The sequence below is a fragment of the Tiliqua scincoides genome, chromosome 1 (genome assembly GCF_035046505.1).
Source record: "Tiliqua scincoides isolate rTilSci1 chromosome 1, rTilSci1.hap2, whole genome shotgun sequence".
NCBI classification, from domain to species: Eukaryota; Metazoa; Chordata; class Lepidosauria; order Squamata; family Scincidae; genus Tiliqua; species Tiliqua scincoides.
Genome location: NC_089821.1, coordinates 57,314,930 through 57,327,657, shown reverse-complemented (window position 1 = coordinate 57,327,657; position 12,728 = coordinate 57,314,930). Strand labels below are relative to the sequence as shown.

Below are 12,728 nucleotides of genomic sequence, written 5' to 3'. Positions count from 1 at the left end.
CAGTGCAGGCAAAGGCGTGTTTCAGTTCCTCCCACCCCATTCAAGTTGTGACAAATCAGCAGATAAAATAACTGTGGATAAATAGGTTGCACGTGTAGTTGTCTAGTAAGGTCACTCTGTCAAGTTTCTGTTGTTCCCTACACAGCAAAGAAGGAGGAGGGAGCCTCTATTTACTACTACCCATGTATGAGTGAGTGATCAGAGCCAGCCTCCTTGACTCTTCACAGCCCATGGCTGAATCCCAAATATGGAAACCATTGCTAGGCAGTAGGTTTTCAATTGATATTTTAATACTGGAATGTTTTGCTTCTCCCCAGGCTTGAACAATCCCTCATTTATAGCCTGGGAGGAGGCACATCCAAAGAGCATACACATCTTTAGAATGTGAATGTTTCCAGTACTAAAATGGTGTGATACCAGGGGCTCATTGCCAAAGGGAGTTTAATAAGGCATTCCCACATCAAGTGAATAAAGGATCTAATTGGGTTGGCACAGAAACAAATGGTTATAGTAAAGTTACTCAAATTTAATACACCATAAATGTCAATGTGGTAAAGATCAACCATTTAGACCAGTGTTGCTCATACTGTGGGTTGGGACCACTAAGTGGGTTGTGAGTCAATTTCAGGTGGATCGCCATTTATCTTATTGCATATTTTATTTTTAATATATTAGACTTGATGCTACCATGATTTGTGTCTGCATTTGGGGAAATGTTGCAGATCTGTACTTTGAATAGGCTACTTTGTATGTGCTTTTAAAAATAATAGTTAATGTGGCTTACTCCTGTGGATAAGACTGTAGCCTTTGGGATGTTTGGGGAATTTTTTTAAACTGATCTGCAACTTCTTGGGAGCATCAGGAGGGTTAGTTTAAATAATTTTTTTAACTTATACTTATTGTAAACTTTAATTTATTTGATTAATTTGATTTGGTCATGGGTGTGATAAAATATTTTCCTTCTTGATGATATCACTTCCAGCCATGACACCACTTCTGGTGGGTCCCAACATATTGTCCTTATAAAAGCTAGGTCCTGGCACTAGAAAGTTTGAGAACCACCAATGCAGATATTTACAAGGCTGTAAGAGCATGATGAGTTTGCATGTTGGAATGTTCCTGTCTGGCTCCAAAAGTTGCAATGCAATCATTCTATGACAACCTCATTATAGGGGATGGATGGAGTTAAAAGGCTGTGTGAAGGTATGATCCACCCCTGAGACTGGTGCCATATATGCTAATCAGGCGTAGTTTGGCATTTCACAGAGGATGGTCCTCAAGGCCTGTGAACCCCTGTTTCAACACATACACTGGAGTTTCTGTAAATGAGCACAGCAACTCACTGAACATTTTAGAGGAACTACTGCCACATGCTTCCACAGTACTGCTCATACTTTAGCAGTGGTAGATAACAATGCTTCTATGTTAAAACACCTCATTAGAGAAAGGTGTAGAGAGACAGGGAGCTCATAAACCATAAAGAGCTGGTTACTTCAGGAGAGGAAACAAAGTCAGGTCACGTGAGGAGAGGCTACCACAAACCTCATCTCACTCAACTTCTTGGTTGGAATTTGGAAGCATCACACACCAACTTAAGCATATGATGAATGGAGAAAAAGCAAGACATGGTAGGCAATCCCAACATGGGTTGGAGAAAGGTGGGGGGAAAAAAATCAAGTTACCCTGGATGGATGTTCCTTTTTGAACAAATTGGTATACAGTATACATTTATTAAATTAGACAGAAAGGAAAAGAGATTTTACAATGCAAGAGACAAATATCTGGACCTCAATACAGTAAAAAAAACAATGTCTTCAGAATTATTACAGCAAAACATCCTCTATACAGTATTACAGGTCAGCCAACACAAGCAAGAATATCTGCAAAGGGGAACACTTGGTACCATCAGCGCACACTCAAACAGCAGTACAGAAAAAGGTGACAAGCATCTAGTTGAACAAAATATTCCTGGATTTAACCACACAGGCCCCTTGGCAAGTTTAACACTAGTTCGAAAACCAGTTCAACCTTTAACAGATATCAGGGTTTCACAGCAGCTTCTGGCTGAAGAGGGATGCTGAGTGAGACATATAAAGCTGAATATGTTGGTCTGTTACATGGAGATCTATGAAACAGATACTGAGTTGTGCGCATTTATGTTCAATGGCCAGGTAACAGGTTCATTTCAGTTCTGATCATCTGCAGCTTGCACCCCAATCTTATTCACTCATCTGAAAGTAAATTTCACTGAAACTCATGAAAAATTCCTACCAAGCGCTCTTCACTGAACATGGGGAGATTTTGGCATGCTCCATGGCCTTCCATACATTCAGAGCTTGCCTGCAGTTGCAAGTGCTGAACAGAACTTCTCCCTACAGTTTAGAATCCTGGGAGAAACTCACCATCTTCATATTGTACTTGCCTCTGTAGACAAGTACTACACACAGAGGGCTGGGGGGAATGGCCAAGGTGCTTGGTGTGGGAATCATGGCTAACTGGTGTGCTCCTTATCCCTACATTTAGTAAACTTGTATAGAGGGGCTCCATTGTTTTTAAGATGTTTCTATCCAGGTAGAAATCAAGGAGAGAGAGAGATACATATAAAATTGTAGCCATGCTTGTAATAGTTTTAACGACAAAAGAAAATACAATAGTCTGTATTTTCTGGGTCTTCATTTCAGCAAAGAGTGCGTATTGTCATTTTTTTCATTATGATTTTTTTTCTTTAAACGGCAACTTTTCTATCACATTTACTACCCATGTTCTATTTCACAGAAGTGCACCTTAATGACTAGGGGAAGCTTTCATGGATTTCTATGAGTCTCAGGTTTCATGCCCTCTCAGAAACTGCCTTGATTGTGAAAATACATTCTTACTATGTTTACAATTCACCTCAAAAAACAGCAGGTTTGCAATCCAAGGTTATCCCAGAACTATGATCAACCTGTGGAAAGCCACCCTCACAAGTCACCTCCAAGTGACTTTAAAATGTAGAAATGCATGTACAATTTTCTTAATTTACTCAAATGGTATAGTGTTACAGCAGAAGATGTTTTCTGAAGAATAAGCAGTTATATAGAGGGGTTTTTTGTTTTGTGTTTTGCTGAACACTTCCGAGTGATACTGAAGATCTTGGCTCACAAATGCTACAAAAATTAACTGTGCTATGATGCTACTGACAGATGTTTATCATTAATTATAACATGAACCTGAAACTTCTCTCAAGTATGGAAGAAGGGACAAATCTAATTTTCTGGTACACACACACTTCTTCTAGAGCACATTGTGTTAAAAAAAAAACCCACAAAACTCCACACATTCCATATTGTGATAGACTGTACCCATGAATTTAAACAGTAAAGGGGGGGAGTCTTAGCACTCACAAATGCAAGTCTGCTAATGAAATGGAAGTAGGACAGTTAGGTTTTAAACAAAACAGTAGAAAGAAACACACATTTTTGGTACTATATTTAAAAATTATTTTCCCATCTATACTTTAATCATTAAAAAAATAAATATTTGAACTATAGCTGGCTATGCCAGGAGTATTCATGATAATGATGATATGATAAATAAATTTTTAGTGAACAGGTTTCTATTTAGGTCTGAGGGAAAAGAGCAAAACATAAAGAGACTGAGGATACAAAATATGAGATATTTTCTTCCTAAGCATTAAAATTCAGAACCACCTTGGGAGTCTGCATTGTGTTTAAGAAGTATAAAGTATGGCCAGTGTAGAACATACTTTTAAAAAAGTTTTAAAATGATCAAAGCCTCCAACTGCACATAAGAAAAGGTGTGCATATTAAAGTGCATTACTTTACCTGTGTCAAACAAATAAGAAATAGACATTAAAGTGATGTTATCCCCCCAAAGTTCAGTAGGTCTAAGGTGTAACAATACAGAATGTATATTCCCCTCTTATTTAATCTGACATTATTAGGTTGGCTCTTCCAATACCATAAATTAGAATCTTTCATAGACGCAAACTATGGTGGAATTAATGTCAATTATCACCCACTGAATCATTACAACATAGATCCACTGTAAAATTATTCCTTAAATAATGCTCTTCTAAAAAAAGAAAGTAATATTTCATCCATACTTCAGAAAGAAGTAGGTTTCTTTGTAAAATGTTTTATGACAACAGATCAGAAGGAAGTCTGTTAAATCATGCCAAATTCTCTCAGGTATAAACTATTTCTTTTCTCAACCTTTTGAATGCATCATGAATGCAGAAGCAGGAACAGTGCAAGTAAACATAGGAGCACATTAGGACACAACTTTCTTCCTCTAGTATATGCTGCTATGTTCCCCCCTCCCCCATAACACAAAATTTCTAAAGAACAGCAACATATCTGATGATCACAATTAAGCCCTAAATGTACAAAATCAAATATTGCACTGGTGCCTGATCAATAGATTGAGAAAAGGGGCTTCTCATTAGAAAGACTGAAGATTACTAGCAATACTAAGAATAGTTACCAATTACTGCAATGTTCAGACATCACAAACAGAAGGGCACCCCGAAATCATTTTCTCTGTCTGGACAGAAAAGGGATCATTTATTGAAAGCAAACTTTTTAATAAAAGCAGTGTACAAAACAGCAGCCTTCTCTCATATCCCACCTGACACTTCCCTGTCCCTTCAATTATGTAACGCATAGTGTTGAAACTGCATGAATATGCTTTTGTGTGTTTATTCTCTGAATAGGAAAAGGAAAGAAGCAGCAGCATAGGTACCCCATCCCCACCTCTCAAACGGAAATGCAGCCATATGCAGCAGAATTGATGTTAATAAAATGGCTGAGGTTTCTATAGATCATACATAAAGCAAAATGCGCACATGTCCACCAGCAACACGAAGGGAACATGATCTCTCAGACAGGATGCTTTCTCAAGCAATTCTCTCTCTTATCTAAATCCCTGGCTTGGCGAATCAAAAGTAAGGATAACAATGAAGATGAGGAATGCGCAAAAGGATCTAGGATTCCTCTGCAATTTGGAGCAAAGAATTGATTGCTGCATCCTTGTTCCCCCTCTGCGCTTCTAGCACTGAACGGATGACTTCTCTGTCCATGTTGGGGAACATGTCCTGGATTGATTTTAGATCCTCTTCATTACACACATGCTGAGGATTGACTGCAGGAGGCGGCACTGCCACAGGTACCATGCCTGGGTTACACACAGCAGGCATTCCTAGAAACAGAGGCAGAGAGTTGAAGAAGACTGACAACTGTTTCAAATTAACGACGTAACAGCTTCAAAATGGCATATACATCCCAAAAGCAAACAGTTCAAAAAGTGCAGTAGGCAAAATTTTCCTTTTGAGAAATGCTATTATGTTTTAGATGTAAAAGTTTACACATGTACAAATGTAAGCTTGTTTAATCAAATATACCACAAAAATATAACCTCTGAGTGCTACTTCAGAAAGCTATTCACAAGGCTAGTAAATCCTAAGTACATAAAAACTGGTTGTTGGCACCAGAAATCTGTTTAGCAGGACGGCTGCCTAATACTGCCTCCTAGGAATTTAAAACATGCTTCTAGCCCTGATGAACTTACCAGTGATAAACAAAAGCAACCTGGCACATTTTAAAGACCATACAATGATGTCAATTGATAATTGCCATAAAAGGAAAAGGACAAACTGCATATGCAGCCAGCTCAAGAGATAAGGTTGCTGCCATGTCAGACCAAGTGCACATCAGTTGCTCTTCTGCCTCAGGTACTGGCACTTTGTGACAAGACAAAACTGCTGCACATCCAATCTCACATACTGATTAGCCAAGCACTTCTCCCAGATACTAGAGTCTGGTGCTTACAGCAGGGAATCTGACATTTAGTTAGCATCCCACTTTGCAATGGTGAAAAGGAATAGCAAGGAGATACCACTTCTCCTTGGTTCCTGGATCCAAGCAAACCAATGAAAAAGACAAAGAAAACAAAGGGGACTGAGAGGTGGGTGGGGAGAAAAGGAGAAGGTAATGGAGAGACGATCTCCTTGGAAACCATTTTCAGAGGTAGATTTAAAAACAAAACCAAAAAAGTGTCCTTGGAAGAGGTGGCAGGTGGATTTTGTTATTTTAAAAAAAATCAGCTTTTATCTGTAGAGAAAGTAATCAGAACACTCACAATTCTCACAACTGAAGAGTTAATAATGTCATAAGGTCACAAGGTGTGTACGATTCCAATCGCTATTCTGCTGATAAGAGGTGTTGGGTTTTTCTGGCATGTTTTCTTGAACCTCTATGTTCAAGAAGTTTTTTCTTGAACGTAGAAAATAAAACAATAAAAGGACTGCACACCCAAGTCTGTGGAATCAGAAGACACTTTGTTGAACTGGAACCAAGATGTGCACTTTCAAGAGTTGCTATTAATTTGTTAAACATCTGGTAAAGTCAAACAGGTTACATCAGTGGTTCCCAACCTTTAAGAGAGCGCGGACCACTGAGGCAAAATTGGAATTGTCGTGAACTACAAGCAACCCCCCTCCCCACCACCACAAAAAATATAATTTGCTAGAGAAGTTTACTAGAGATTATTTATAGAGAAAATTTCTGAGTTGTTGCTTTAGTTGCCAGCTGCAGGCAGTCTGTTCCCCACCCCCTCTGGTGGTCCGTGGGAGAGCACTTGCTTGGAAAGACATTTGAAGGAATCAAAGATTATCTTTTTTCCTGAGACCTTGTGGACTACTTCCCAGGGTCTCATGAACCACCTGTGGTTCATGGACCACAAGTTGCGAACTAGTGGATTAGATTATCATCTTCACCATGGTAAAAATGCAAGTTAACTTGTCAGGACTGCAGGGGAGGGAAGTGAAGGCAGCCATTCATGGACAAAATACATGAGTACTAGTTGGGAGAAACTTATGAATGCAGAAAGCACCCAAATACAATATTCTGATTAACACTATATACACTACTATGTAGGCTGCAATCCAGAGTCACAAAGCATCCACTTGGTCAAAGTTGTACAAGTAACTATGTAATTGTGTGCACTTATCTAGTACATATGAAGTGCATGATTTCCACCACAGACATACCTGAAGCGCAAGCTGGGGAATATTACAAAAAGTGTATTGCAGTGAATAATTTATAATTGTACTGAATAATTTGTTCCCAAATGTCTGGGGGTGGGGTGAATGGAAAGCAATATTTTATATTTTTGATCATACAACACTCTTTCTAACAATTAAATGTGCAGTACCGAGTTTAAAAAGGTGAAAACCAAAGATTTAATGGACGTGCAATTTTCCTTCTTCAAAAGGTTTGTGTAGTTTGAGTTTACAAAAGTAATGTTAACTAGCACTAAACTCATAGCTCAGAAGATCACATTTAATTTCATTTTGACAGCTATATAGTTCCAAGGCTCACTTCCAATATGCAAGAGATTTGTTAGGTCAATTAAAAAGAAAAACAGAAAAAAAGATATGGCTTCCTTTGTTCCATTTCTCATTCTGTGCAATTAACATAGCTACTTATAACATGAAAATTAACACTGCCAGATAAGGAACATTAAAATGTACTTTCCATCATACAGAGACATCAGCATTAAAATGGATAGGCACTAGCACTAAATAATCGGTACTTCACTGTACAAAGAATTACTCACAATCCTGCTCACAACGGAAGTACTTCAAATTCTGTAAAACAGATTTGATCTCAAATGCACCAGCAGAGCCACAGCAAGAAGCATTCACACATAAGCAATGGCATTCAGTGAAATGTACATGTAAAATGGTGATGCATTTAATAGCGTACATAGGCTATTTATGAGTAAGCAATGCAAACTGTGTGGGGAAAAAATTATTCAAATTGATCAGAAAATATTACAGAATTTTAAAAAATTAATACAGTCAAGTGTCTTCATAGTCTTATACCCTGCCTCTTCCTACAATTATCTATGGGGAAACAAAGCTATGAAGTTTGTGTGGAACATTTTCAAATACTACAAACAGGCAGTACCACTTCTACTCACAAGTAAATCCCACTGTGTTCAATGAAGCTTACGCTCAGGAAAGTGTGCATAGGACTGCAGCTTTATTAATATCTGTTATCTCCTTAAAATGCTATTTCCTGAGCTGAATTTCTTTAGAGAAACATTTTTTTTTTTGGCCAAGATTGTTCTGAGGTCTTAAGGCAGAGATGGGAACCACTGTGAAGCAAGATAAAAACATTAACAGTTGCACTATTTTTCAGACTCCTCACTTCAGCTCTCAGCTGTCTTGCCTGCTCCCCAATCCAGAGCAATGATCATGTTATTGAATGAGCAAGTCGCATTCCCTCAAGACACTTGACTGGATATTTTATGTTGCAGTTAGCAGCGCAGATGTCACAATACAGGTCCAGCCTTGTTATACACTGAATTTTTAATACATGGATTTGACTCAACACGAATGAGCCCTGCAAATGAGAAGGAAAAATGCACCCCTTTAAAATCACAGTTTAAAAAACTGCTTTTTACTGTTGCAGAGACACAGTCATACAAGTGATTACAGGTATAACCTAAGTATCCACAGATTTTTCTATCTCAAAACTTATGAGAAGGGCCCTTTAAATTAAAGGAAAACAGCTGTTTGATAATTCTAGAAAGGGCAGCTGGCTGACAATCCATCAATCATTCTCTCTGCAGGTTTCATTCCTCCCTTCCCCCTGAGCATGTGAAAGAAAGCTAAATGGCAGGGATTATCTTCTTCTCCATTCTTGCTGGGGCTCCTGGTGAAGGGAGGAATTGCTGCCTCCTAGTAAAGCCTGGAGACAGACTGATTGCCTCTGTGTGCATTTCAAAAGGTCAGCAAGGCTCTAAAACAGGGGTGTCCAAAGTTTTTGGCAGGAGGGCCACATCAGCTCTCTGACACTGTGTTGGGGGCCAGGGGGAAAAAGAATTAATTTACATTTAAAATTTGAATAAATTTACATAAGTTTACATAAATGAATATATTAAAGATGAACTTATATGAATGAATGAAGGTCTTGCAATAGCTCAGTGCCTATAAAAGGCCTTGCACAAAGCAAGGCTGGCCTTTCCTTTGCTGCCGCTGCTGCATCACAGATGTGAAAAAGCAAGCAGTGGAGAGAGCTCTCATCCCACAGCTCACATGAGAGGTCAAACAGTCACCCTCATGCTGAGAGAAGTTGCGTTGGGCCAGTGTGGGCTTCAACAAATCTCCAGAGGGCCAGAGGCTCATTGGAGACTGGGGGCTCTCTGAGGGCCGCATTGAGAGGCCTCGAGGGCCACAAGTGGCCCCCGGGCCGGGGTTTGGGCACCCCTGCTCTAAAACATCAGAGCAAAGAGACTTTGTTTTTTGTCATCCACATGAGTTCTTGGAAGGGAACCTTATTGAATAATGAGACTCAACCTGTACTCACTTTCTGGTGGGTCACTCAAGTTGTACTAACATGTGGCTCTTCAATAGACACTTCCAACCTTACAAAAAAAAATGGGGGAAATGTAGCACCTGAAGCGTTCATTTCCTCTTTCCCTGCATCTGCTTTAAACAGAGGACTTGCAATTGCCCCTACTGTGAGATCTGCAAGTACTATACTAGATGGTTTTTGGAGTTCATGGTCCTCTCTGCAGGAGGAATCCAAGAGCTGTGGCCCTGAGGGAATTTAAGAAAAGAAAAGTTTTTTAAGAAAAGTTTATTCAGCCTGGTATCTCAATTCTCGTTTATCTTATTAATGGAATACATTTACCAGAAGTGTGCAGAAGAACCACACATGATAGTTTAAGTATCTGATCAAAATGAAGGTGTAAGCAGATACCCAACAGGCAAGCAAAGAAAAAAACAAGATGGCAAGTTGAGATGTCATTGAACCCAGTGGCACACACTTGTCCACAATATTAAACGTAATTCTCTAATTTTTAGAATGCTCTGTGCTGCTGCATAACCGCCTCGCTCCTTGAAACAGAAACCTGCAACCCAATAAAATGGTGGCTAGTGAACAAAGTGTGAGCGTGTGTGATATAAGTTGCATTCAAATTTCAACTGGGTCCCAATTTCAAATAGGAGCAGTGGCATATGACAATGATTGCTAAGCTATTTAAGAATACCTGTGCCTACTCTTGAAAAGCTGTTTCCACAGTGCACCCTTGGAAGCAGAACAGGCAAATAACGCTGACACCAACTTTCTTTGGGGATTACGTCCAGAAGGAACTAGACATGCAAGTTTTTCTAGCTATTTTAACCCACATTACACTATACAGTTGCAGCAAAATTCTATACACATTTACTAAAACTTAAAATTTCTTTTATTAAACTGCAATCCTATAATCTTACATGGGAGTAAGCACCATTGAACTCAGTGGGACTTGCATCTTAGTAAACATGTATAGGATTACACTGTTGATGAAGTCCTTCACCACAGATATGAAAATGAACATTCAAGCAGCTACTACTTCTTTTAAAGTATGGGACTCAGAAAGAAATATCAATATTTTCTTCAAGGATTGTTTGAACTACATGCCTTCTGACAGCAGCTATATTTTTCCTGAGCAGAACAAATTCTGCTATCCTCATCCCTTGTACACAAACGTAGTGTAATATACAAGCCTGTGACCTCCCCGCCACTCACCCAAACGTAGCTTATGCAGCTGAAATTCACAAGAGACAGAAACTAAATCTCTTTTAACCTTAGGTTCCTGCCTTACTGCAACTAAAAGTCACATCTCTTCTAAAAAACAAACCAACTTCATCATATCAAATATCCAGAATGAAATTGTTCAGTAAATGGAAAGAAAAATGGGTATTGGAAAAAAGAAAAATGAGCTATGTAACACACAATGTAACACTAGGGTCTGTAGTCTGATAGCAACCTAGTAAGTAAGATAAGAAGCTGAGAAGGGAGTGAAATGTGCATGTATGAACTTATACATTATGGATATAACAAAACATCTTTACATGAAAAACATGAATGAATTCCCTAAAAAGTCCGAAGACTGTACAATATGCTGAGAACTACTTGTTGTTTTCTAGGTTTATTTCCTCCTTTTAAATCAAACAGGTTAAAATGCATAATTCTAGAGTATTGTGACATCTACCTGCAATGTCCTGTATTAAAAACACTGCATATAATTAAAAGCAGTTTGCATGACTTCATGCAGAATTCTTGTTCCAATGGAATGGGATGCAAAAAGGATTAAGATGACTTACCCAGAGCAAAGTATTCAAGCCCTGAGGACAGATGAAAGTGTGAGAAAGGAACAAGACATGGAAAACAGACATTAGTCTACTTTATACCAGCCAGCATCCTTCCAACGAAGAAAGCTAGGTACAATTCTGACACTCCAGATCTCAGATTCCATGATTTTTGCTTGCCATTTTGAACAACCACATGTAGTACAATGACAATGCTTCATTGCAATAATTCAAAAACATACCCAATGGTCCACATTTACCAATCCCCTGTCTCTTGTATTATGGATACCACATTGCCCCAAACTGAGCACCTTGCTCTTCACTTCTATACAGGAAAGAGCACCAGCTCTTCTTTCCTATACAGGTGGCACCTTCATAACCGCGGAGGTCTGTTCCTGGACCCCGCAAAGATACTGAAAATCACAGATAATCAAATTCAAGATTTTCCCATCAGGGATCCGAAAGCTATTGGAGACCTTCTGAGACTCGGAGAGGCCACACACCACTGCACCCGACCTTCCTGAGACTCAGAATGATGCCCGAAACCTTTAGAACGCGACTTCTGGTTTTCGGTTAAAATTGGAAGTTGCATTCTAAAGGCTCCAGGTGGCATTCTGAGCCTCAAAGAGGCTGTATATGGTGGTGCGTGGCCTCTGAGGCTCAGAAATTCTCCCAAGATGCGGCTGGAACAAGGTTTCAGTTGCATCTGGGAAATCTGCAGGTGGGGCATCCGGGGGGGGGGGGGTCCAGCATCTGTGGTAAGGCAAATCCATGGATGCTAGATCAGTAGGTAAAAAACCTCACCTATACTATAAAAATACTTTCCATCCCTGTTCCTACCCTTTATAGGCTGGCTCTCTGACATTCAGCTTCTCATCTACCTTTGCTCATCATTATCCCCATACAAATCAGGACTGTCCTTGCCCTCCAGCACCACTTGCTTCTATTCACAATTTCTTTTCACAATTTAATAACTTGTTCATTTATTAATGATACATTTTATCAACTTCTATTGAAAGAAGTTCTATGTAGTGATAAAAAAGAAACATTTTCCCCAAACTAGAACCAACACAAGCAGCAGAATACTGGGATCTCATGGTTATACAGGACAACAAATGCAATCTCCTACCATCAACGTTAAACTGATTTATTACAAAAAAAAAATGCAGTTTTATGCATTTCTGAGAATATTTCAGTTGCTAGTCATTTGCTGAAACAGCGAATGCTACTTTGCTACAAATTCTGTAACAAAAAGCAACACAAAACAGATTTCAATCTAGGGTTCCTTGTGATCCACATCAGCAAGATTATGATGACACCTAGTGGCCAATCTCTTTACTGCTCATGTAACTGGAAGTTAATTAAAAGTTAATCAGAAAGAGTTTTATGCTTTTAGGAAAAGTCTATTAACAGAAAACATGTGGCAGAAGTGCCCCAAACCTTTGTAAATCATAAATTGGTGGGATTCACAGAATAGTATGTGTCTGCATCATCCTTCACTGTTTGTTCTACACATATGTGTCAAAGTGGGGGAGGGTAATCTCTGGTTTTCTATGGAATTTTACCAATATTCCATGTTATTATT

At 39.0% G+C, this 12,728-nt stretch overlaps 1 protein-coding gene across 2 annotated transcripts in view; it reads right to left on the bottom strand.

Annotated features, from left to right (window-relative positions):
* Nucleotides 1-1,720: 1,720 nt before the first annotated feature.
* The window catches only part of TOLLIP (toll interacting protein), a 43,261-nt gene continuing 32,253 nt past the window's right edge, over nt 1,721-12,728 (bottom strand). Inside the window, exons 6-7 of one of the 2 annotated variants that reach the window (XM_066630806.1) lie at nt 11,159-11,179; nt 1,721-5,199 (exon numbers count right to left, since the gene is read on the bottom strand). In XM_066630806.1, the coding sequence (XP_066486903.1) occupies nt 4,985-5,199; nt 11,159-11,179 (236 nt within the window). In that variant the 3' untranslated portion in view covers nt 1,721-4,984. The remainder of the gene's footprint in view (nt 5,200-11,158; nt 11,180-12,728) is intronic. The other variant, XM_066630812.1, reaches the window with a different exon arrangement.